Genomic DNA, 24,740 nt, shown 5'->3' on the forward strand with positions numbered 1-24,740 from the left:
AACAAACTGACCAATAAAGTAAATCCTATGGCTGATTCCTTACCACTTCTGCGAAATCAAAGATTGTAAATATAATAAAATGTGTAATTAGGTGCCAAACTCTTCTACAGTCAAGTCCATTCCACTCCATCTTCTCTTATTGGTAGTTCTTAATATTTATTTTTCTGTATACAAAGCGTAGCGGCACTTTCATAGAATCATAGAATCACCAAGGTTGGAAAAGACGTAAAAGCTCATCCAGTCCAACCGTTCACCTATCCCCAATAGCTCCCACTAAACCATGTCCCTCAACACAACATCCAGCCTTTCCTTGAACACCCCCAGGCTCGGTGACTCCACCACCTCCCTGGGCATCCATTCCAGTGCCTGACCACCCTTTCTGAAAAGTAATACTTCCTGATGTCCAGCCTGAATCTCCCCTGCCCTCCCCTTTCTGTGAAGTACATAGTGTTCCAACAGTGTCCTGTTTGGATAACCCACAGATATTTACACATTCTTACCTCACTTCAACAAGCATTCCAGATTTCCTCTCTCCTGCAGTGTGAAAAGTAGCTGGGTAGGGGAGGACAAGGCAGAGGGAAGGCTCAGAGCAGGAAGCCTGCCTTCATGAGGCCTTTGTCACAAAAATTAGCATACAAACATCTCTACCTACAGAATAATTACAGACATACCAAGGACTATACAACTTCAACTGCAGACAGACACAGATGTGTTCACAACTACAAACGTCGCATCTCTTAATTTCTGTTCCTTTCATGTAAAGTACAGCAGGAGCCAAGGAGAGGAAAGCCTCCCTTATCACGCTTGAAGGAAGTAATAAAACTCGACAATCTAGAAGTCCACTGAATAACGTTTTCCCTCTCTTGTGCTGGGCTGCATTTAAGAAGGGAAAATAACGTTCTCCTAACAGCTTCAGGAAACAGCCAGCTGTGGCTCTGGCCAAACCTCAACGTCATCACCAAGGGTATCTTGTTTTCCCTCACCCTGTACAGGTGGTAACAGTGCCCAAAGCAATGATTCTGAAGCAATACTTCAATGAACTGTCATTATGACTCTCCACCCATCAGTGAGCATCCCCAAGCTTGCAGCTTGCTGACACGAGGACAGAGGGACACCTGCTACAACCTGTATTTATAAGCTGACACAGCATCAGTGTACAAACCAGCAGCTTTAGAGAGCAACAGTGAAAAAGACTTTTGTAAACCTGCAGTAAATGGCTCCTTTCTATACCTTCTTTTATTACCCAGCTGTAACAGCTGGATCTGCTCCCCCCTAGCTGTAGGCCTGCCTCACCTCGTGCCAAGGTGAACCCTTCATCCAGTGCTGCCCACGTTTGGAGCACTGCACTCTGCACAGACCCACCAGCAGCAAACATTTCATTACGGAACTCATTTGCTTTTTTGCATGACTCATACAATCAATAGAGACAAACTTGGTGGTAAATACTTTGTCAGGCCTTATCATGCCTATATGCAACCCAGTTGTTTGGGTTTTTTTTCCCCCTCTAGCATGAATCAGACTATTAGAACACCATTAGATAAATTATCCAAACCAGTGACTCATGCAAATCAAAGCACTTCAATTCTTTTGTTCCCACTTCAGTATTTGGCATTCAATCTCTTTTTGAAGAGCTAGTTAATACTACCAAATTATTTGCCCTTCAGCTACATGCCACCTCCTGTAATTACTGAATAATTATCAGCCACATTTTTATTACAGACTATAATGTTCATCTGTATCAAGAGATACGAGCAACAATTGAAGTTCCACTGGCAAAGGTTACACTAAAGATCATCATGTAGAGAGCACGGGCAATTTACATCAGTTGACAAAGCCAAGAATCAAAAACAAGCCCCTAAAAATACAGTAAATACAATAACTGTGTCCTACTGTTTTAAAGGCTTTGTCAGACTTTTGAAAATCTGGTGAGTCTCCTTGACACCACAAACTGAGATTTTCTCTCTATTTTTCTCTGGCTGCAGTTTGGCTGGTTTACTTGTTTTAGGATAATCCCATTTCCAGGATACCAAAGAACAGGAATAAAGCAATCACTCCAGCCTTGCCAGCATTCTCCTTTTGGGTGGTTTAGTGAACAAAGTCCTCATCTGCTTTACAGCTGCCATTAGCATCATGTTTAAACAAATGCTAACTGCTTTTTTTCCCCTTTCCTTTAAAGAAGTGGTATCCATCCTGAAAATTGCAGTCATTCTAAATAGCCAAAATCTAGAGGCTACACAGCCATAAAAATGCTCGGAACAAAAGCACAGCAGTCCCTTAGGAATTAAAGTGTTATCAACCAATTAATGAGAATAATCACAGTCACAGTTTTCATTAAAAAAAAAAAAAAAAAAATTGCTTCTGGCCAGCAGAGCCCTGACACAAGTTTACCATAAAGCAGATTTCCCAGTCCTCTGATGCCATCTGCAGGATGCTTCTTATTACATGCTAAACTCAGCTTAAGCAAGAAAGACTTTATTTTTTATTTTTTTAATAGGTAAAGATGGGTTTAGAAAATGATCCTTGAGGAAAATCAAAGAGGTTTAGGACTCATCTGATTTCTCTCATCCGATTCATCTCTCATTCTGATTTACAACACTTAAAATCTTTTGTGACGGGGCTCAAAGTAGCGTGCAAACGGGGCAAGGAGCCAATCGCCTCAACCCATCGCGGACAGCCCGCAGCTGCTGAGCTCCCCCATGTGGCAGCGTGCTCCACACCAGGATCTTTCCTTCAGTACGGACGCCTCTCAAAGTTTCTCCTGCAGATTGAGATTTCCTGCCCCTGACAGATACTCAGAACAGTCACTAACCGTATACTTTCTAATCTTAGCCAAGTGATAGATCGGATTGACTGCACACAGAATCCTTTAGACACAAACTGCTGACCAAATGAACTAAGATGGGACACAGCTGCATCCAGACTTCCTCTAAGGATTATGGAATACAAGGAGACACAAGGTTCAGAATGTACCTAAGTGTAACAGTCCCTCAACATTTTTGTCTAACCCTGTCCTCTATGCAGTCAGTGCATTTAAACTTCTCAAATCACTGTCTTGTAACAGTAAAACATACTGCTGCTTTTCTCACAAGTGAAGTGCACTACTCCAGCCACACAGCCCAGGGCTGGGGTTCATTCCCTTATTCTTTGGCAGCAAAATATTTGAACTAGGACTGAAATTCAAAGCATAGTATAAGTATTTCTATGAGGACTGTTTACACCAGCTTAAAGCAACCTCACAGCTCAATGCAAGATCATGCCCTAAATATTACCTATCTATCAATACAGTGTAAAAAACCCCAAACAAACAATTCCCCATTTCTGTTGTTTTTAAACAACAGGTTTTAAGTATTAACATGAGGTGAAAACAAGACCAAGGAAACTACAATATATGCCTGACTTTATTACTTTAACAGATGATGCAAACATTCCAACCTTGGTGCTTTACCAACAGTATGAAGCTACTGCTTTCCTGAACAAATAAATAACTGCAAAAACCAAAATATGAAAGCTCTCATTAAATAGATGGAACCCAAGACAGGAATGTAAAAAAAAGAAGAAAAAAAAATATAGGTCAAATTTTTTAAAATATTGTTGTAAGAGAATAACTATCAAAACAATTAATAAAAGAAGGAGAAGGCGTGTGGCGTCTTCGGAGAACTTTTAACTGTCCTCAGCCTCAAGATTTATGTTATTTCCAAACTTTGCATAGAGCTGAACTTTCAGGTCACATAACACTCTCTGAATGGATTCCACTCGGGATTCTAATGTTTCAATTTCTTCTTGTAAGCTTTTCTGAAAAAGAAAGAAATCATCCAGTTACGTAAAGCAAACGACGCCATATTTGTCAGCAACATACAAACAATTAAAAGGCACCTCTGACAACTTTTTGTCAAGGTATGCTGTAACACCTCCAGGGAGCCAAGTGAAACCTAGCAATACTTTGTATACTGACAACTCTGTTATGAACTTACATTTTGCACACACTTCTCTCCTCAAAATCATAAACAAACACGAATGTATCACATTAGACAATTTGTAAAGGTGAATGATGAGAATAAGCACATGGAATGCATCATGGAAGATTCTGATTTATAGTCCATAAACCCTCGTGTCAGACAGAACCTTGTGCTCCAATAGTAAACAGTGAAGTAAAGGAGCTCCATGTGCTCTGACAAACCTTTGCCTCCTCTAGCATCTCTTGCGTCTCTTCTTGGGAATGGCTAATGAAGACATCTCCAATTTGGTAGGGTATCAGAAGCGAATCATCATCAAGCATCATGATGTCATCACAGGCATCTTCCAAATTCTGAAGTTGTTTCTACCAAAACGTAAGAAAGGTGATCAATTTGTACTGCACGAGTTATTTCAGTGAACACACTGTCACAGCATCAGCTGAATGATGAACTTCACATTTTGGGCTAAAATCCCACCTGCCAATATGACATCAATACCTTTAACAAAGCAGTTTTTTGAGACACATCTCAAGTTCAGTGCAGTTGTGCCAGTAATTACATTCCAAGTCAAAACTCCCTGCGTCTCATTCACAGCATAATTATCAGCTTAAACAAAGGAAACACAGCAGACAAAGCTCACTTCTGCCTGATCTGCTGTCACAAAGGATTTATTTTATTTACTTACCAGTATTTTCTGTGCTACAACCAGAAGTTAGCTCAACACAGCAAATGCAAAGCCCGCGTACCTTTTTCACTTCTATTTCTTCTTTCAGCTCCGTGATCCTGCTGGTGTTTCTTGCAAACTTGTTAATTTTCTGCTGATCTTCAAAAGTAACGTTGACATCTTCCGCAGCCTGCAAATACCAGAGGTCAACATGAAGGCTCCGTCTCCTCCGTTAGGTTCAAATTCAATCTTACCACAGAGGTTATCCTGGTGAGAAAACAACCCTCACAACAACTTGCTGACGCGTTCAATTCCTTACAGGGCCGCCAGCGCCCAGCGCAACGCTGGGAACGGGAACGGGCAGAGCCTCATAGGGGCCGGGATGGGACCGGCGCTGAGGGGACACGGCCCAGCGAGCCCACGAGCGGGATCCCGGCCCACAGACAGGAGAGAGACACAGAGAGCCGGGCAGGGCTGGGAAATCCCGCCGCCAGCACTCACCGCTTTCTTCATGGTGGCGGCCATGTTGGCAGGGCCGAACTATTCGCCTTGCCCGCAGAGGAAGAGGCACGGGGGGAGAATGAGGAGAAAAACGATGGCAGCGCGCAGCGGCGGCCACGAGGCGGCTCGAGGCTTCCGTTCGTCCTCCATCGCCACCCTCAGAGAGGCCATTTGCACAGAGCGGGCCGCGCCGACAACAACTCGTTCCCCCCTTTGCCCCCCGCAGCAGCACTTGGTACGGCCCACCTCCAGGCTGGGACACGTGACTCCGCCCTCCGCCGTCCGCGGCCAGGCGCCATGCTGCCGCCAGGGGGCGCCATGGAACGGCGCAGCCCGACAGCGCCTCCCTGCGTCGCGGCCGCGTTGCAGCCGATCACAGCCGCGGCTCGACTCGGCGCCCGGCCGCCCTCAGCGCTGCCCCCGAACAGCTGCAGCGCCCTGAGCAGAGGCTGAACCCCGGGCTTCGCCGTCCAACCCCGCTGCCTCTTTCTGGAAACGGCGGTGGAAAAGGCCTTCGAGTTCACATCTTTGCGGAGGGACTTTTTAAGCAACAATAAATATTTTTTCTGAGCTGCCCGGGGTTGCTGGTCCTAAACAGAAACTGGCACTCAGGCTGCGTAATTGCCTCCACATGCTTAAGTTTACTTAGCTCCTCTCACGTCCACAAAACAAAACAACAGTGAAAAATGGGATCATCGTCTCGTTTCACAACCGCGGGGGAGAGCGCTGGCAGCGGCATCCCGCTTCTGATGCTCAGCTGCTGTGGGTGCAAGGCCACCATCTGCCAGCACAGGGCAATGGGTGGCTCTTACCCACAGAGCCCCCAGCCGATGGGATTCCTGACAGCATTTTGTGCTGGGGTTGGCTGCTGTGCTCTGTGCTACTGAAAAAACAGAGGCTGGGAGGCTCAAAGGAGGCTCCTCAGGGCTCTGTGCTGTGCCTGGCTTCGGTCTGACAACACCTTTCTGCAAAGTGATCGGTATCAGAAATTTAAATGCACAGCAACGACAGATTTCCCAGCGATATGCTGTTGTCGGGTGTGGAAGGAAACAATCCTGTAATGGGAGATTCAGGAAGGTGTTTGAACGTATTTTCAGGTGTTTTTCCTGTGATTCATCTTTCTGTTATGTGCAATTGAAAGTGATTAGAGTCAGATCCAAAAAAAAAAGAAGCTGGGCATGGGGAGTCGAGGCCCTGAAAAGTGTGCCTTAAGTTGCCTGATTTAAAAAAAGGAATTCTGAAATCTGCATCAGAGTCTGTGGGTGCCTGAGCGATGTTTGGGGAGATAACAGAAAGAAAACCAGATGGTGTTGGGAGCTTGAGGTCAGCACATTCAGTCCCAGGCAGCCAAAACTGCTGAGCCTTTCTTTCAGAGCTGCTGAGAATTGCCTCCACCAGCTTGGAGTCCAAAGATGAAAAACATTTCCTGTAGGCAAAATCCATAACCTGCCTTTCTGAAGCGATGCTTGAAATAGCCTGATTGCATGCAACGCTACTGTTCTTAGGACACTTATCCCTGATAAGGGAGACTAATGTGCCCTTCATTGCCTGATGGCATCCAAATTCACATCTTCTACCTCCCTCCGAATATGTTAACCACGAACAGCTTAAGATGCATGTTAACCAATGATCGTTTTAATGAGAAATATAACAACAGGATGCTATCATTTGATTTTGTAGAACTCACTGCGGAGGGGGAATCCAGTCCTTGCTCCACAAAAGCTCATAAAATTCTGTTCAAAATGAGATCCATGAAGAAGTAGAAAACAACACCCAACAGGAGAATGGGTGTATATCCTATGGAATGTTTTGGGTTGAAAGGGACTTAGAAGATCATCCTCTTCCAATCCCCCACTGTGGGCGAGGATTTCTTCTACTAGATTAGGTTGCTCAAAGCCCCATCCAGCCTGGTCTTGGGCACTTCCAGGGACTGGGCATCCACAACTTCTATGAGCAAATGATGCCTCTTCACCTTCATAGTAAAGAATTTCTTCCCAATGTAAATCTACCCTCTTTTAGTTTAAAAATATTGCCCTTGTCCTGTCACCATAATCCCTGACAAAGAATGATTTCTCATCTTTCCTTTAAGCCCTTTTAGGTACGGAAGTCCACTGGAAAGTCTCTCAGGAGCCTTCTCCTGAACTTTCTCAGCCTATCTTCATGGGAGTGGTCCTCCAACACTCTCAGCATCCTTGTGGCCTCCTCTTGACCCACTCCAACAGATCCATGTCTTTCTTACACCGGGGTACCTAGGGCTGAACACTCTCCCTGCAATTGATCCTTGTTAGAAAGAGCTAGAATACAGCACGCTCCATTCAAGTTTCAGCACATGTACTATCACCATACTCCTTCAGCCTTGGCTTTGTCCTTCATAGGTGGAAATGGTATAGCAGTCCTACTGCTAGCAAGCAAGGATGGAAAGTTGGAGTTCCAGCTTTATTGCTAATGCATATGGAGCTGATTTTTGTATTTTATTTCGTAAGTTTGACTTGTTCCCACTGAGGAAGAAAAATTAATCTCAAAAGTTCTCCCTGGAGATCTTTGTTAATAGTAGCATGTTATGTGAAAACATATTTCTTAATTCATATGTCTCTATTTTCTTGAAGAACAAACTCTTATTTCTCAGGCTGTTCCACTCTTCCCTTAGACAGTTATCTTCTTTCCTTTCAAAAAGCCTATTCTGAAAGGATATAATCTAAGCCATGGTTATTTCCACGGGTGGATTAACTGAATAATACATGTTAGATCCAAGCCAATGCAATTTCCTTCAAGAGAAAAGGAGTGGATTTCATAAGAATTCGATGACTTGTAGGCTTTGAAAATATTTTTTTTCTCCCACATGCTCAGACAAGATCTGTGCTGTGAGCATGTTGCCAAGAGTTACTTACTGTAGACCTTTCTTATGTAAATAAAAGTGAAAACAGTGCACGAGTGCAAACATCTAGTGGTGGAGTAATATAAACTCACTGAACTCAATGACCTCGTTTCTCTTTCAGTTGCATAAAAGGACTCGATCTTGTGCTGGTCTTCACTGCAGTGAGCATGGTTGGCTTCACCTCATACCTTGGTGGGAGCCCTTCTGTGGTGCAACACACACACCTGTCACCTCACATCCTCTCACCTTTCCCCTTCATGGTACCTGCTGTAGCCTTTTGCAATGCAGCTTAGGATAAAAGAGCCTTTCCGTGCTCTTTGCTGCCTTAGTTGTTTTGAATTCCCAAACTCTTCACCCTTTTCCCTGAAGTTACACAGAGCACTTCTCTGTGTTTGAGCATCTTGAACCTCCCACACGTCAGCAGTGTTTGTTAATACAAGAAGTATTAGAAATGAGAAAAGTGGAGATGAAACGGTTGGTTTGTGTAGGCATGGATTTTATGAAATGAATCACTACCTGCAAAAGCCTAACAAAGCTGTGCTATTTTAGCAGGATCAGTAGAAATGAAGCAGCTCACTATCCATATCATATAGGCACAGTGCTAACAGTAGCATGGCATTTCCAATATTAGATAATATGACTTATTCTGATATAAAGTTATTTTATGTCAGGATGTCTACATCTGCCCTTCTTGTAGTGGAGGGGAAGAAAGGGGGAAATAGGGATGAAGAAAAAAAAAACCTTTAAAAAATCCCCTTCTGAGCTGATCAAGATGCTGTTTATTTCGTGCTGTGAAAGTTGTGCATGGCTATCTGGAATGTGGCTTGTCTTTCACAACACTGTCACCAGTGCTGAAATGCACCATTACCACCTCACCATGCTGATATCCACTGGTTGGTCTCCATAAATGTTCAGCAAGTGTCAATGAATGTCACTGAGTGCCATTTTTTTTCCCACATGAAGGAATTCAGTGACACTCTGTTGTTTCACATGCACTTCCACTTCAGACACCAATCTGTCAGTCTGCCCCTCTGCTACCAGCTGTACACAGCAACAAAATGTAACAGGGTATTGACAGGAAAGTTCAACCCCTACTGCCACACCACCAACATCTGCCTCTGACATCATGAGCCAACATCATAAAATAGGAGGCATTACTTTCAGAGCAGCCCCTGTATATCTAGCATTAGAGATTGACAAATTGCTTTAGCTCCTTTCTGCAAGTCATCTCGTAAAGCTTCACCTCCAGTGATGGATGTTTCTCTTTTCCATCTCTGTAGGGCTTTGAGGAGAGCTTCTGCAGCACCAGCTGGACCCATTAAAGCAAAGGGAGTTTCTTCTGGTACTTGAGCGTGAGATGGAAGCCGGAGATTCCCCTTTTCTGGGAAATCCCTTTATGGTGAAGCTCAGTAGAAGACTTTATTCCACCTTTGTGGATGGGACATATTGTAAACGTGATTATTTATAATCCCATAATTCTGTCCCAACAGAACAGTGGTTGGCTTTAAAACAGAAGCTATGTGGCAGACACAGAGCTATCTATCTCTGCAGCCCTGCCTTCCTCACCACTACTTGGCATCTCAGTATCAACAAGGAATATACTAGGGTCCAATATTAGCTATGTATGTCTGTTAGTCCACAGTCCATCCTGCTCCAAAATGTTTCCAGTGGTGGAACATTTCTCAGTTTACTGCAAACTTTTTGTGGCACATACTGGAAGTCTCTCATGTCTGTGCAGGTCCTACAGCTGAGGCATCTGTCTTATTCATTTGTTTGTTTAAATTCTCTTGTTTCTCTTCAATGAGGACTGCTCACATAGTACCTGAAATCGAGTCTTCTGTTACACCTGTACAGGTAGAAACAATCAGTGCCTGTTTCAAAAGTCACTGTTTCTTGGAAAAATGCACATGAGAAGGAATAGAGTCCAGTTCCCTTCCTAACCACAACTCTGCAGGATTCTTTTCTTTTACCACGTTATCACAGAATCACAGAATGCCTTATAGTGCAAGGGACCTTAAAGCCTACCCAGTCCCATCCTCTGCCATGGACTGGCTGCCCCCACCAGCCCAGGCTGCCCAGGACCCATCCATGGCCTTGGGCACCTCCAGGGATGGGGTACCTACAGCTCTGGGCAGCAATGCCAGCTCCTCGCCATTCTCTGTGTAAAGAATTTCTTCCTATCATTTAACCTAAATGTCCCCTTTTTTATTTAAAGCTATTTCCTCTTTTTCTTTTACTATCTGCTCGTGTAAAAAGTTGGTCCCACTCCTGCTTATATGCTCCCTCCAAGTATTAGAAAGCAGCAGTGAGGTCTCCCCAGAGCTTCTCCAAGTTGAACAAGCCCATCTCCCTCAACATTTCTTCCTAAGGAAGGTGCTCCAGCCCTCCGATCATCTTCGTGGCCTCCTCTGGACCCACTCCAACAATCCTCCATCCTTCTTGCTGTGGGATCCCAGACCTGGACAATTTCTCCACAAGGCTGCTCTCAATGAGAGTTCTTCTCCCAGTCTGTCCACCCATCTGAGATTGCCCCAACACAGTACCTTGCACTTGGCCTTGTTGAACCTCATTAGGTTGTCATGGACCCACTTTTCAAGCTTGTCCAGGTCCTCCTGGATGGTATCACTGAATTTGGAGACTGGCTCTGAACTCACAGCAATCTATCAGTAATGTGTCCTGGCTGTATTGCTGTATTGTTACTCAGCATCTTTTAATCTGCATAAGTTTGTCTCTTTTTTTTTTTTTTTTTCTTTTTTTTTTTCTCTTTTGGCAAAATTACAGTGTTTTGGAGAAGAATTTGCCTTCTATCATATGAGTTCTTTTGACACTTTAATGAACAGAGCAACAAATAGATTGTTTTCCCAAAGGCAATGTTTGCATTTGGTAGTCATACATATGAGGAAACTTGGCTCTTCCCTTGAGAAGACTGTGGCCAGGCATTTGGACTGCAATTAACAGCAGGATTTCAGGCAAGGGTTTTATCTGATGAGCTACTGCTGTAGTCTGCTCTAATCCCTCCAAAAGCAATGAATAGGAGCAATCGGGATGCGGCCCAGAGGGTACTGAGTTCAACTAAACATAGCCCAAGTGCCTTTTGGTTGACTAATGATAAAGGGAGATAAAGTTTTCCTATTTTCTTATGGCTTTAATGGAAGCAAAATGCACTTAGCTCACAGCAATCTACTTGTTAAAGTTCAAACCCTTTTCTTTGTGATCTTGGATGAGTAATATCTTTTACATATCTGTTAGGTCCTTCATCAGAAAATACTCTAAAGGACACAGACAAAGATTGTTCCCCTGGATGAAACAAAGCAGTGTTCCATAATAAACAGTCAAAAAAAAAAATTAATTGCCATTTCTTGAAAATTTAGAGACCAGCTATTGGTATCCATGAAACACAGAAGTTTTAGGGCAAATATTTAAGTAAATAAGTCTTATATTTGCCAAATCTCTCTTTGGTATCTCGTAGCATCTCAGAGAAATAGAAGCTTGAAACAGCAAGAATCTGTTGGCTCTCCAAAGGCTTGTTGTGATATCAGTTTTATTTCAACAGAAGAACATGCATCAGATCAAAAGTGAAACAAATTAATCTGTGCAGATGTTACAGGCTTAATTTATAAATCCAGTAAATTGCATGAAGTTGTGTCTGATTCAAGTGTTGTTATAGTCATCTCCTGCAAGCTCTCCCAGAAGTCGTGTAACAGCTTTATTCCAGGCTTAGGACTGTCACACAGCAACTGAAAACTTCAGTTTACAGACACAGGCCTTTATTTTAGATTTCAGTGTTGTTTGAATTAAGGGCATGCTCAACATTTCCTGCCTTTGAAAACTTCCATTGTTTTTGGCAAACAGTTTTGGGTCACTTATTTACATTATAGAATTAATACCACTGGAGTTGTAAATATTGTCAGAGCTTTTCAGTGTCATGACACGACTTGGCCTATGGTAACTGCATGTGAACAAGGCAACTGCACACACAGGTTGCGTATCTCAGCAGAAGAACACTGAAATACAGTAAAGAGAAATGAGCATGTCCAGTATCATCTCCCATGGCACACTAAGCACTAGTGAAATTCCTGCCTCCTGAACACGAACCATGTTCTTTGAGAAAATGAAATGTTCCGATAGATTCCCGAATGCTTCCTTTTAAACTGGATGTGACTCTCTGTGGTGCTGCATAGAAGGTGAAGGAAGCTTCTAAATTGCTGCCAGCTCTATCCAAAGAGGAAACATCAGTCTGTGTCAGCAGCTCATCCTCACAGCATCCTCTGATGCATAAATACACTGCTAAACAGCTCCCTTCCCTGCTCAGAGAGGACAAGATTGCTAAGAGAGACAAGAAAATGCAAACCAGAGAGTGGTTCTAGTTATCAAAAGGAAAGGGAAGAGCCAGTTGTGTGCTGAGTATTTCCAAGCTGGCTATCAGAACATCTTGCCATTGACCTCAATTTCTTGAGTTTCAATAAATTTACTTTTTGGCAGAGTAAGCATTAACTGTGAAGTCAAGAAATGTCTTAATTTTCTTGAACCATGTGCTAACTTACTAATTAGAGAATCCTTCCATGGTTGAGTGTCGCAATGTTTATTGCAGAGGTCGATATCTCCAGCAGGTCATGGCCAGTTGGAAGATTCCTTGCCATGTGGAGTTTGAGCTATTCACCTACCATTCTGTTTTTCTGGATCCTCCTCTAAGGATTACCTTGTTCTCTGTTTGCTCAACAAACCTATTTTTCCACTCTGTTACTGTCATCTTGTGGGTGGGCTATCATCTGTAATGCAGTGGAATTTGGTGTGATAAAACTAGTATTTGAGTAAAAAGACAACAAGTTTCTTTTGCTCTCATACTGAGAATCCATATAATAACTTCAAGGTCTTGATTTTCAAATACACTTCAGTTTCTCTTCTGTAAAATGGGAATTACTGTACTTTCCCATTTCCTAAGCTGAGGCTGAATTCATCAATATTTACAGAACTTTTTAAGATTCTCAACTGGAGGGAGTCATAGAATTAGAAGTGTATAAACAAACATGAGCAAAAACCTGGAATAACAACACTGTTTTGACTGGAGTTTACAAGTTGCATTTAGCTTTTCTTCCCCAGCATTGTGAAATACCTTCCCAGTGACAGAGATACTCCTTGTGGAGTCTGCCCATTCTGCTATGAAACTTTTAAATTGTAGCGTTTTAAGAAGCATGGGGAACTTTGAAAGCATTTTTAGGGTCAAAATAGCAAAAAACTTGTTCCACCCAGGAAAAGGAGTAGAGGTCAGGAGGCAGGAGTTGTGTAATATGTCACAAAACAAACCTCCAGGAATTACAGGTATTAAGGAAAAAAAATCCACTACCAATCTGCAGCTCTTTTACGCTCACAAACTGTTTTAGAATTACTGATTATAATTGAAATGCACTAAACGAAGAGCAGTCGGTGCACTTTGCATTAGCTCAGTGCTTTTGGTATGGTTTGCAATATATTGGAAGTTGAGCTGTTTTGTTTCAAGATTTCCAGTCACACCTCAGTCTCTAAATCCTGGTGGAGGTTTATTGGCTTGGTGGGAATTCCAAGCTATAGTTAAAGAATATTTTACTGCTGTTTCCCAAGAGGTAGGGCATGCAATTATTTCCGCTTTGAAAGCAGCTCTAAAATTTGGACTTCAGGTTCTGGTTGAATCTTTCTTGAGAAGGAGATACGCTGCAGTACAGCCTTTCTGTACCTCCACAAGAGTCCATTTCAGATCTCCTGCAGAAGCACCACGCTGGCAGATCACTTCTCAAGCAGCATCCTCTGCTGACATCCGAGCCTTTAGAAATCAAACCTTTCCTTTTTCCGTGCCAAACGAGAAGCATGGAATAATACATGTTGCAAGCTTTTGATTTTGATCTTCAGATATTTACTGATGTTTGTCACAAAAATACTCCATGCCACAACTGTACAAGTGAAGAGGGCTTCCATTCCCAGTTGTCACGAGCTGCTACAACTTTCAGACAATACTGGGAAGTCTTACAGGTATCTGTGGGACACTGGTGACATCCTCACCGCTATGGATACCTCAGCTCACACTGTGAGAACACGTCCCCAGATTTCAGCCCAAGGACCCTGCTACCTTGTGTTGGTTTACTGTTAAAATAGCCCTCTCTGTGTTCTAAAGGTCGCATGAAAAGGTCCTGCTGAAAATTAAAGGCTTGGTTTTGAAATCTGTTAAAAGGGAGGGTAGGAAGAAGTGAAGGCTGAAAATGCCCTTAGAACTGCACTTTACCAGAAGTTGAGGCAATCATTAGCTCTCAGCTCCAGGCTTAGTGGAGCTACAAATACACTGGCTTCCCTGCCAGAGAGTTACATCACGACCACAGAAGTTAAATAAAACCTTTTCCATTCTGTAACTTAAAAACAGCTTAATAGAGAAGATTTCGTATTAACAGGGTGTTTTCTTCCCCATCGCAGAAAGGAACATGGAAAAATTGACCTGTGTCCACTTTAGTCTTGACTTGTCTATTCCAAAGTCTTCTAAAGAGCTCATTTCACAGTCACTGAGCTGCGACCCTTCACTCGAGTTCATTCTGGTTCCTTAAATAGACAGGTGTCCACGGAGCACACAAACTGTCTCTTCTCTCCTGGTTTCTCAGAAGAACTTATTGAACAACTGCACTCAGTTGACAAGGGCATAAGATGTGCTTTCAGTAGAACTGGTTTAAAGAAAACAAATCACAAAATACCAACTTCTTGTTGGGGCATTTCCTTAAGAAATGCACAAACCTTTGAACCAGCTTTAATCTTAAAGCCCACTCTAGAATAGGCTCTGATCTTGTGGGCTACATGGTGTGATCCCAGGCAAGAGAATCACGTGGAGGGGGAAGGACATACAAAAGTGATAGAAAAGCTCTGCAGTGAGTTGTCATGCTTTTGCACATTTTTCTATGTGTTGATCACTGCCACCTTGGTCTGTCTATTAATTTGACTGTGAGACGTGCCTTTATGTGTGTCAGATTCAGTGTCAATTCTGTCTTCTGTCTCCTTCTCTGCCATATGTCCAAAACAGCCATGTGCACCACGTCCAAAACAGCCATGTGCACCACAGCGTCTCACCGTCAGACACTTAAGCAGAGGGGATTAAGAGCTGAGTCACAAAATGCAACTGGAGAATGATGAAAAAGGTGGTGTGGGGCAGGGGAAAATCAACTTCTCAAAGAAGCATATCCTGGAAATTCTCTGGTTTACAGGCAGGTTTCTGCCTTGCAGCAAGATGCTCAGCCTGCCTGACTCCTCTTGCAAAGAGAGGGCAGAGCTGAGTGTGCAGGTGTCCTGAGCTGCTGTACTTGTGCTTCTGCTCCATCTGCCTCCACATGGAAACCTTTAGCTCTCCCGGCATGTTATTCTGTAGATTCCGTATAGGAGACTCGTGGCAGCAAATGATTTTTTGTGTCAGAATTTAATGGCTGCCAACACTAATAGTGAAGGGAATTTTGCCTTCCCAGCTGATTCACTCTTATGCCCTTTCCATAAATAAGTGGTTAGTCAGCCAGATAAGAAAAAAGCAGTCCAACCACCAAAACTTGCTCTTCCTCCGTCCCTTCATTTTTTATTCCATCATTTCTAAGGGGAAATTCTGAAGGAAGACACACAGTCAGTCACTTGGCACTGCAGTACAAACACCACAGCCCTCCCCACTTTGTACAGGTGCACCCCAGACACTTTGCACAGCCAAAATAAATAAACAAACAAATAAATAAATAAATAAATTGAAAATAAAAAAGAGAGAAAAAGAAAGGGAGAAAGGGGAAAGAAAAGTTTATGAGCCCGTGCATACGAGCAGGAGGCAGCTTTGCAAGCTGCACGGGGTCCGTACCTGGAGCGCTGACAGCCGCCTGCCTACCGCCGTGCCGGGACCGCGGCCACGGCCGCCCCCGGCAGCCCCGCGGCCGGTACTTGCCCGGCGCTGGCCCTGTGCCCTCCTGCCTCGCTTGAACCCTTTGTGAACCGCTTGCCCCGCAAACTCCACGCCAGCCGGCCCCACCTCACCCCACCCAGGACTCCCATTGGCCCCGATGAAAGTCCAGCGAGCCTCCCTGCTGCTATATATATACATATAGGCGAATAGGCGGCCGTCGGTGCCGCTATGGGAGGCTTCAGCATCCTCCTCCGCTCCTCCGCCGTCACCTGCGGCCGCGCCGCTCTCAGCCCCGCCGGGCGCGGATGCTCGGTGCCGCGGGCGGCGTCCTCGCTGTGCGCACTGCGGGGCCGTGGGCATCCCCTGGCCGCGCTGCCCGGGCCCCCCAGCTGGCCGCTGATGGGCAGCCTGCCCGACGTGCTGTGGAAGGGGGGGCTCAAGAGGCAGCACGAGACGCTGGTGAGCGCGGAGGGATGGGGATGCTGCGGGGCGGGGATGAGGGTCGAGGCGGGTGCGCCCCGCACTCATGGTGGGGGATTCTTTTCTGCGCCCCCCAGGCTGAGTATCACAGGAGGTTTGGGAAGATCTTCCGCATGAAGCTGGGGGCTTTCGACTCGGTTCACATCGGAGCCCCCTGCCTGCTGGAATCTCTGTACCGCCGGGAGAGCGCCTGCCCGCAGCGTCTGGAGATCAAACCCTGGAAAGCCTATCGGGACTATCGCGACGAGGGCTACGGGCTGCTGATCCTGTGAGTGACAGGGGAGGTGCGGGTGCGCTCACCGCTAAGCGGGGCTCAACGCTAAGCGGGGCTCAACGCTAAGCGGGGGTCTCCGCGGTGATGCTGCGGGCAGCTGCGCTCTGTAACAGCCGGAGGACCGGGATTCGCTGCCCGGAGCCGCCGCACGGAGCTGCGTCCTTGCACGTGTCGTATGTGTGTGTCTTAATCCTTTATTCTCGCTGCTTTTGCTTACATCTAGGGAAGGAAAGGACTGGCAGAGGGTGAGGAGCGCCTTTCAGAAGAAACTGATGAAACCCAAGGAGGTGGTGAAACTGGATAACACGATCAATGAGGTACTGTTCCTTCTGTCCCCCCGTGTCCCTGGAAACCTGGGGGGAAAAAAAAGCAGATCGAGGGGTTCGGTTTGCTGGGTAGCTGCTGGTTTGCTCTGTGGTGGTAATGCTGTGAGTTCATACTCAGAAATCGCTCTGGGAATAATGAGTTGCAAACAAATTATCAGGGTCAGATCAAATGTGAGTCCACACAGCTCTCAGGGGTTAGGAGTGGTGCTGGGAGTCAGCATTGGAAAGCTTTACTGATAGAAGACTGGGACGTTGTGAAGCAGCTGAGTGGCATTTCAGGAACCTTCATTTAAGATTTCAGTCTGCCACATTAAGAATCCAAATCTCTTTGTGTCTCTGGAGGCTACAGCTGTTAATATCCTCAACTGCACAGAACAGCACCAAAATTCCACAATGACACGGGCTCCTGCAGAGAGTTTTTGCTTACTTTTCTTTTTCTTTTTATATATATTTTTTTTCTCTTCTGCTTTTCCCTTTTCATTCTTACTTTCCTTCTGCCAGGGAACATCTCTCCAACCTCCACGCTTCTCACTGAGTTTGAGGAGCATCTATGATAAACAGCTTAAACCTCTTTGTCATGAAAATGTTGTCCCAGGATCAGACTGAAGCATTTCATCTCTGTGGAGGAAAGATCAGTTCACAGAATTACTAACAGTAATAGCTTCAGAGTCCTGTAAATCCAAACGTGTTAACATGGGAAATAATACTGTTAAAGGAACAGGAAACACAAGAAATTCTGTCTTATGCAAGATTGCTATTTGAAAGACAGATGTAATGTTAAATCACAAAGGATTTTTATCAGTTGATATTGTCTTTATTCCCTTTTCTTCTTTCTTCTCTTCATCATATAGGTGCTGGATGACTTCATGTATAGAATAGATGCTATTTGTAACCCCAGAGGACAAATGGAAGATGTATATTCAGAATTCAACAAATGGTCATTTGAAAGTAAGTGGTTGGGTGTTTTATTTTTGCCTGAAAACAATGTGCATTTTGTACCTGCTGAGACATTTCAATTGAAGTGTGATCTGTGATGACTGGATGGTAATTATTTCCAAACTATCAACTGTAATATCATGAAAAATACGCTGCAGAAAAGCCAGGGGACCATCATTATGTGCCAGATCCATCAGCTGTTACACAAACTGTTCAGTTCTGGACAGTTACCTGTGTGGCTGAGTGAGCTCTGCAGACCTGTCAGTTCACAGCTGGCTCATCTCAGCAACCTTTGTGCTGAGCTCCTGAAAATGTGGGGTTTGGTTTTGTTTTTCCACTCTCAGTGGTGATGGCTGCTTTTGGAAAGGGAGGAATAGGAAGTGACAGCTCTGAAAAAAAGTTATATATAAAAAGCTAGTGGAAAGAGGTGGAAAGCAGTGGGCTGTGGGATGCTGCCAGTGTTAGCAAGTGGTTTCTGGCAGTAGAAGAAGCTAGAACATGCTGGACTAGATGGCCTCTTTAGGCCCTCTTTTCCTGCAACTCAATCCTCTTCAGTAGGGCTGCCTCCTATTTGGCTGAATATGCCAACCCTGTCTTCTTGCAATGAAAGTGCTCCTACAGGGGCTGGGGCAAATGCACAGAAGGTGTTTTGAAGTGCTGATCTCACAGATGTGTATCACAGAGCAGAGAGCATTTTGCAGAAGGATAACAAGAGCCACTGCCTGACAGCAAGTGGTGGACACTGTGGCCCGTTTCATTTAAACCAGCTCATGTTAATGTTGCTCAACAACAGGTATCTGCCTGGTGCTGTATGGAAAGAGGTTTGGTCTCCTACAGCAGGATGTAGAAGAAGAAAGCTTGAATTTCATCAAGGCTGTTAAAACGGTATGGAAGAGTCTTTACCTGGGACTGTACTGATTTTCTGCCCCTGCTACTGGTGTGAGGATACTGATTTAAATGGGTCAACCATTTTTTTTCTGGGAAAAAAAAAATCCCTGAAATTTCTGGGTAATCCCCAAAATACAGTTGTCAGGTTGGCCAGTTAACTTTCCTCTCCCTCAGAGATGCTTGTTGTGCAATGCTGCTGTTTGTAGAGTGGAGCTGTGTGGGATTATGCAAACTGGCTGGGTTTGGAGGTTAGTCATTCTTGCAAGCACACCTGCTGTGCATCTTGCTGCAACTTGGACTCTGGTGATATTTATCTCCCTCATTTTAGCCATCCAAAAGACCTGGTCTAGCCCAGCTCTTGGTTCCCTCTTTTCTCAAGGGACAGAGGCACTACCAAAGGGTGACTTTCCCCTTTCTGAAAGGGGTGCCTAGAACAGATAGTATGAACCACCCTCAGCAGAAATCTCTTACTGTCCGCTAGCTGTGCTTAAATTTTAGCTGGATGTGCTCTAAGCAGGATGAATCCTATCCTTTCTGTCCAGGATGGAAAATCTGCCAGAGTCCCAACTTCCTTGTGAAAATTACCCTTACAGTCCTGTTACTTTACTGTCTATTTTTGCTCACAGACTACAAATTGATTTTTAAAAGATTTCAAAAACTTACTCCACCACAGATGATGGCTACTTTCGGAATGATGATGGTGACACCCGTGGAACTTCACAAGGGTCTGAACACAAAAGTCTGGCAAGCTCACACTAAAGCATGGGATGATATATTTAAAACAGGTTTGTTTTTGAAACACAACTTCTTTCCTTTCTGTTCTGTTTCCCTCTTGCTGAAATGCTTTTTCTTCATACCTGTTACTGCCCTACACTGCTGTTAATTGCTCAGATTAAGACACTTTTACTGCAGCTAACCACAAACCTATTCTAAGCGAAGAGCACAGTTTTCTCATGACTGACACTTGGTTGTGTGGCAATATCCAGTCCCCAGGGAACCCCCAGAAACTTGGAAGCCAGTAAAATTTTAAGTCCAGTTTAATCTGTTGTAAAGTAAATAGCCACAGAGTGAGTGATGTATTTAGGGGCAAGATATACAAAGCCTGTGAGGGAACTTCCCTCGTAGGGTGCCCTTGAGAAACACAAAGTTTTACATGCAACCAAAATCTGTTTGCTTAAAAGGAAATGTACACAGCAATTTGGCATTTATCGTTTCCTTCCCATGGTAAATCAAAAGCTTATATTTCCCCTTGGGAAGTCTGAGTGCTAGGACTTCTTTGATTCATTAACACCTTGATCTGCTTTGAAAATCCAAGACGATAAATTTTACGTGCTTGTATTTCTTTTGCTAAGTATGTCACTGCACACATCAGTGATTTCCTCTCCTGACTTTAGAATGGGGAATTCCTAATAGCTTACAGGAGGTTTTTCTGTACAAAAGTGACTTTTGTCTAAAAAGTGAGAGCAACAATATTTACTTAGCATAGTGTTCCACTCCTGATAAAGGAGCACAGATTGGTGTCCTCTATCAAAATCATGCACGTGAGCCCTGTTTTTGATTTTATATTTACAGTAGTAGTGCTTTTTTTGTTAATTACCTCCTGCTACTTCCTCTTCAGCCAAGCACTCCATTGACACTCGGCTGGAAAAGCACTCTGCAAACCCTCAGGAGGATTTCCTGTGTGATATCTACTCTGGAGGGCAGCTTTCCAAGAAGGAGCTGTATGCCACCATTGCAGAGCTCCAGATTGCCGGAGTTGAAACGGTAAACCTGGTTCCAAGATCTTAAAATCAGCATCCTTCTAACTCCCTGCTTTCTTCCACAATCTAACCATCACAAAAACTGAATGTGAGCTAAACCTGTGGTTGCTTCCATGGCCTGAACTCCTGGAGAGCAACTGGGATGACTCCTAATCCCTTCCCTTATAAGCTGCCATAAGGCAGTGGTCAGCAGTAAATGTGGCTTTGAATTTTTGGTGTCTTCTCGTTTCTGTCCCTGTAAGTGGAAGCCTTACATTTCTGCTTGTTTTATTTCAGACAGCCAATAGTTTGCTGTGGGCTTTGTACAACCTTTCACGCAATCCACGCGTTCAGCAGAAACTTCTTCAGGAAATACAGAGTGTTTTGGCTGCCAATGAGAGCCCAACTGCTGAGAGCATTAAGAAAATGCCCTACCTAAAAGCATGCCTGAAGGAATCCATGAGGTAAAATTCTCCAGTAATTCCTGCAAAGCACGATGACCACAAACTTCTATCAGCTGATGTGTACTGATTTTGTGCCCTTTATTGTTTAGGGTAAACTATTACACATTACAGGAAGAAAAAAGGCTGGAAATCTGACACATGGTTTTCTTTTACTGCAGATTAACACCATCTGTGCCATTTACCACTCGCACTATCGACACAGAAATGGTTCTAGGAGACTATGTACTACCTGAAGGGGTAAGCCAATTAATTTACTTTATTACAACGTTTGATGACTTGTCCTGTAACCACTGACATTTCAGTTTGAAAACAACTCTTTGAAAACAACAAAAGATGGGTCCCAGCACCAGGAGAAGAATTTCCACAAACTGAAAACCATTCCTCCCTGCATAGTATTGGATTTAGACAACAATATTTCAGTGTTCTATTTCAAGAATTTCCTTCAGACTTTTCAACTGTTTTCTAAAGAAACTGTGACCTTTTTCTCTGAATTTATCCTCAGAGAACTGCATGGCTTCAGAGGAAACTGCCACACCTTCACTTTTGCTATATGTTTTTTCCATAAACAAACTGATTCACTTGTTAGCTCTGAGGCGATTCCTAACGGAGATTGCCTCTGTTGCTTTGTTTACAGACAGTGCTAATGATAAATAGCCATGCCTTGGGCTGCAATGAAGAATACTTCAATGGCTGGGCTCAGTTTAAGCCAGAGCGCTGGCTGCAGAAGCACTCAATAAATCCCTTTTCCCATGTCCCATTTGGCATCGGGAAGCGGATGTGCGTCGGCCGTCGCTTAGCAGAGCTGCAGCTCCACTTGGCCCTGTGCTGGGTAAGCGCTCCCTCACTGCTCCTTTTCACACTCCACCTCGTCAGCCCAACGAACTAAAGCCTTCTAACTGAGATACTTGTGCTTCAGATCATTCGCAAGTACCAAATTGCAGCAACCGACGACAATCCGGTAGAAACTCTGCATTCAGGAATCCTGATCCCCAGTCGGGAGCTGCCCATCGCGTTCTACAGGCGCTAAGGTATGAGCATGAGTGTCTCCTGGGTGCCTGATTGCCTTCCACAGCCCCTTTAAAATTCACCTAGATCCGAATGTAAGAGAACAGATGATCATCTGTGCTCCCACAGCGTGAGATTTATTAAACGCTGTCACGTTACGTTCCTTAAAGCACAAACCATTCTGTGTGCTGCAAAAGGAGATCACAAAGGAGATTTTTTTTCTTCTTAATACAGCCTGCAACCTGACAAGTGACAGTCCTACTGCTGCCCTTCCCGAAGAAATTCACAGCCCAGGAAAGCCAAAACCTGTGGCAACCCGTGGAGAAACTGCAACACACGTCACTCAAACAATTGCTAAGACAGAAACAGCACCAACAAAAGCTCCCCTGATTGGAATTCTCTTATTGGAAAATGTGGATAGTTAGTTCAGCTGTACTCAGCAACGTTAAAAGGAAAGAAAAATGCTATGCACATTCACATAGCTATGGGAATGCACTGGTTTAGTGTAGCAGAAGGGCCGTGCATAACAGAGCTTCATCATGAGCTGTGGAGTGTCATACAGCTGTTGTTTGAGCATAGGGAAACTATGATGGATGCAAGCCCTGCCAGGGGAGCAGCAGTCACTGCTACACTGTCCTGTTAGCTCAGGAATTTGCTCTGCTTAGCAAACTTAACACCAGGGCTTAAAAATTGGATTACTGAAATAAGTACTTAAAGTTATTCACACCCGTAATAGAAGGGAAATAAGGATAAAGCTATATAGTGGATTTATTCCTTGTGCCTGCACAGTGCTTCAGTTTGAACATTTGCAGTACTGTGCCTGCAACGCAATCTGCTTACACCACAGGGTTTCATGCATTCAACTCCCATCACACCCTCACAGCAAAATATTAGCTGCCTTTTTTATATGAGAGGCCTTATTCAGTAATGGAATTGCTGGAATCCTATGGGTTCTGCCATTATTAGATGATGATTATCCTAACAGGATAGTTCCTTCAGCAGATTAGTGATACAGAATGCATGTCTAAAGCATCACAAGAAATGAGGAACCTAACCATTTCCAAGGGCTCTATTTTTGTGGAGATTACAATACCTGTATCTATGGGTTAAAGACATCACTGCCCTGCATGTGATGCCGTATATCAGCTATTGTGGTCACAAGTGTGCTTTTCCCAAGATACAGTTTCAAGTGAAGGTTTTAATGCATACATCCATGAGTGATCATTTTGATTTTGTTATATTCTGACATAATGCAGTTCTTAGCGTTTGTTGTCTCCTATGGCATCTTGTTTGTTTTCCTCTGGTGTTAGTTCAAACATTTGAACGTGTCTATATGCCAATTTATTCAGCAACCTGTGCATTGTTTGAATCTTTACAGCCAGTTTTGTAATACTCAGTTTTGTAATAAAGATTTTTGTTTTCTACAAATTGTCATCTGCAGCATTATGTTACAGTCTTCATGTTGTTACATAAATTTTTCTTACCTGTTATGGTAATTTTGTGTGGGGAAAATATCCCTGTGATCCTCCCATACTTGCATCTCTCACCTCTCATTGGGATTGAACTTACAAAATCAATTTCATTCAACCCCCCCCCCCCCACCCAGATTTCTGCTTTATGACACCTCCTAGCGCTTGATTTGTGTTCTGTAATCACAACACAAGAAACAACTTGGGGAGAAGCTGATAGAAAACCTCAATCCCGATCACCAGTTTTACAATTTGCTATTGCTGGTTCAGTACACTGTCCTATACCAACAGTTGCTGCCAATGGCTCCAGCACGGACTCAACTCTGTCTGTTAGCAGTATATGAAAGCTAACGGTCAATGATTAAGAGGGTATTAATAGTGATAGCCCACAGCCTCCCAAGACTCAGAGATTTTTGCCTGAGGGAACCAGGATGGCTCAGTCTGGAGGAGGCTCAGGGGGAGACCTTATTGCCCTCTACAGCTGCCTGAAAGGAGGTGGTGGTGAGGTGAGGGTCAGCCTCTGCTCCTAGATAACAGCGATGGGATGAGAGGTGTTGGCCTCAAGTTGAACCGGGGGGGGGGGTGGAGGGGGATGAGAGGGGGGGATCGGGTTGGATACTAGGAGAAATTTCTCCTTGGAGGGAGTTGTTAAGCAGTAGCATAGGCTGCCCAGGGAGGTGGTGGGGTCACTGTCCCTGGGGATGCTCCAGAACCATGATGATGTGGTATTGAGGGATGTGGCCAGTGGGCAGTCCTAGCGTTGTGGGGTGGGGTTGGGCTTGGGGATCTTAATGTTCTTTTCCAACCGTAATGATCCTCTGATTCTATGAAGGACAGCATTATGGGGTTTTTGCATCCATAGCGCAGTCTGAACATGTTTCTCTGCAGCACACAGAGCACTGAGGTCTCCAGCAATGGGGCTGTTACATTTCCCTTCTACTGTGACAAGACAAAATCAATCTAAAGTTTTCAGAAAGGATGAAAACAGCTTGAACCTTTGCAGGATGGAAAGAAATGATGAACAAGAAAAAGAGCCACCCAGCCAGCACTGACAGACAGCCCAGTGGTTACACGCAGAGCAGATCTGACAGCTATCAAAACCATGCTGCCTTTGCCAAGATGAGGTTGCCTCTGGCTGAACGAATGATGGTGTAACAAAGATTGCATATGACTATGTGAGACTGTCACTTTTTGGAAAATCATATTGCAATGGGGCCCTTCTGGAGACTGCAGCCTGGGGGGGGGCTGACAGAGCTCCATTGCCCACCTGGCACCACTCAGGGC

General features: G+C 44.3%; 2 protein-coding genes across 2 annotated transcripts; one reads left to right on the forward strand and one right to left on the reverse strand.

Moving 5' to 3' along the window:
• Window positions 1-3,554: 3,554 nt before the first annotated feature.
• Window positions 3,555-5,142, reverse strand: PFDN4 (prefoldin subunit 4; the record flags this gene model as incomplete). The annotated part of the gene is made up of 4 exons (XM_079543277.1): window positions 3,555-3,792; window positions 4,178-4,318; window positions 4,700-4,807; window positions 5,119-5,142. 4 exons carry the CDS (start codon window positions 5,140-5,142, stop codon window positions 3,661-3,663), a joined length of 405 nt encoding a protein of 134 aa, XP_079399403.1. The 3' UTR covers window positions 3,555-3,660.
• Window positions 5,143-16,103: 10,961 nt separating this feature from the next.
• On the forward strand, window positions 16,104-22,009 carry CYP24A1 (cytochrome P450 family 24 subfamily A member 1; the record flags this gene model as incomplete). The annotated part of the gene is given in 13 exon segments (XM_079543569.1): window positions 16,104-16,154; window positions 16,156-16,206; window positions 16,209-16,334; window positions 16,433-16,623; window positions 16,853-16,946; window positions 17,807-17,903; window positions 18,685-18,776; window positions 19,453-19,564; window positions 20,398-20,543; window positions 20,816-20,982; window positions 21,141-21,219; window positions 21,617-21,811; window positions 21,899-22,009. Coding segments are annotated over 13 exon segments (1,512 nt in total).
• Window positions 22,010-24,740: the final 2,731 nt, after the last annotated feature.

The sequence above is a fragment of the Tetrao urogallus genome (genome assembly GCF_951394365.1).
Source record: "Tetrao urogallus genome assembly, chromosome: 16".
Lineage (NCBI taxonomy): Eukaryota > Metazoa > Chordata > Aves > Galliformes > Phasianidae > Tetrao > Tetrao urogallus.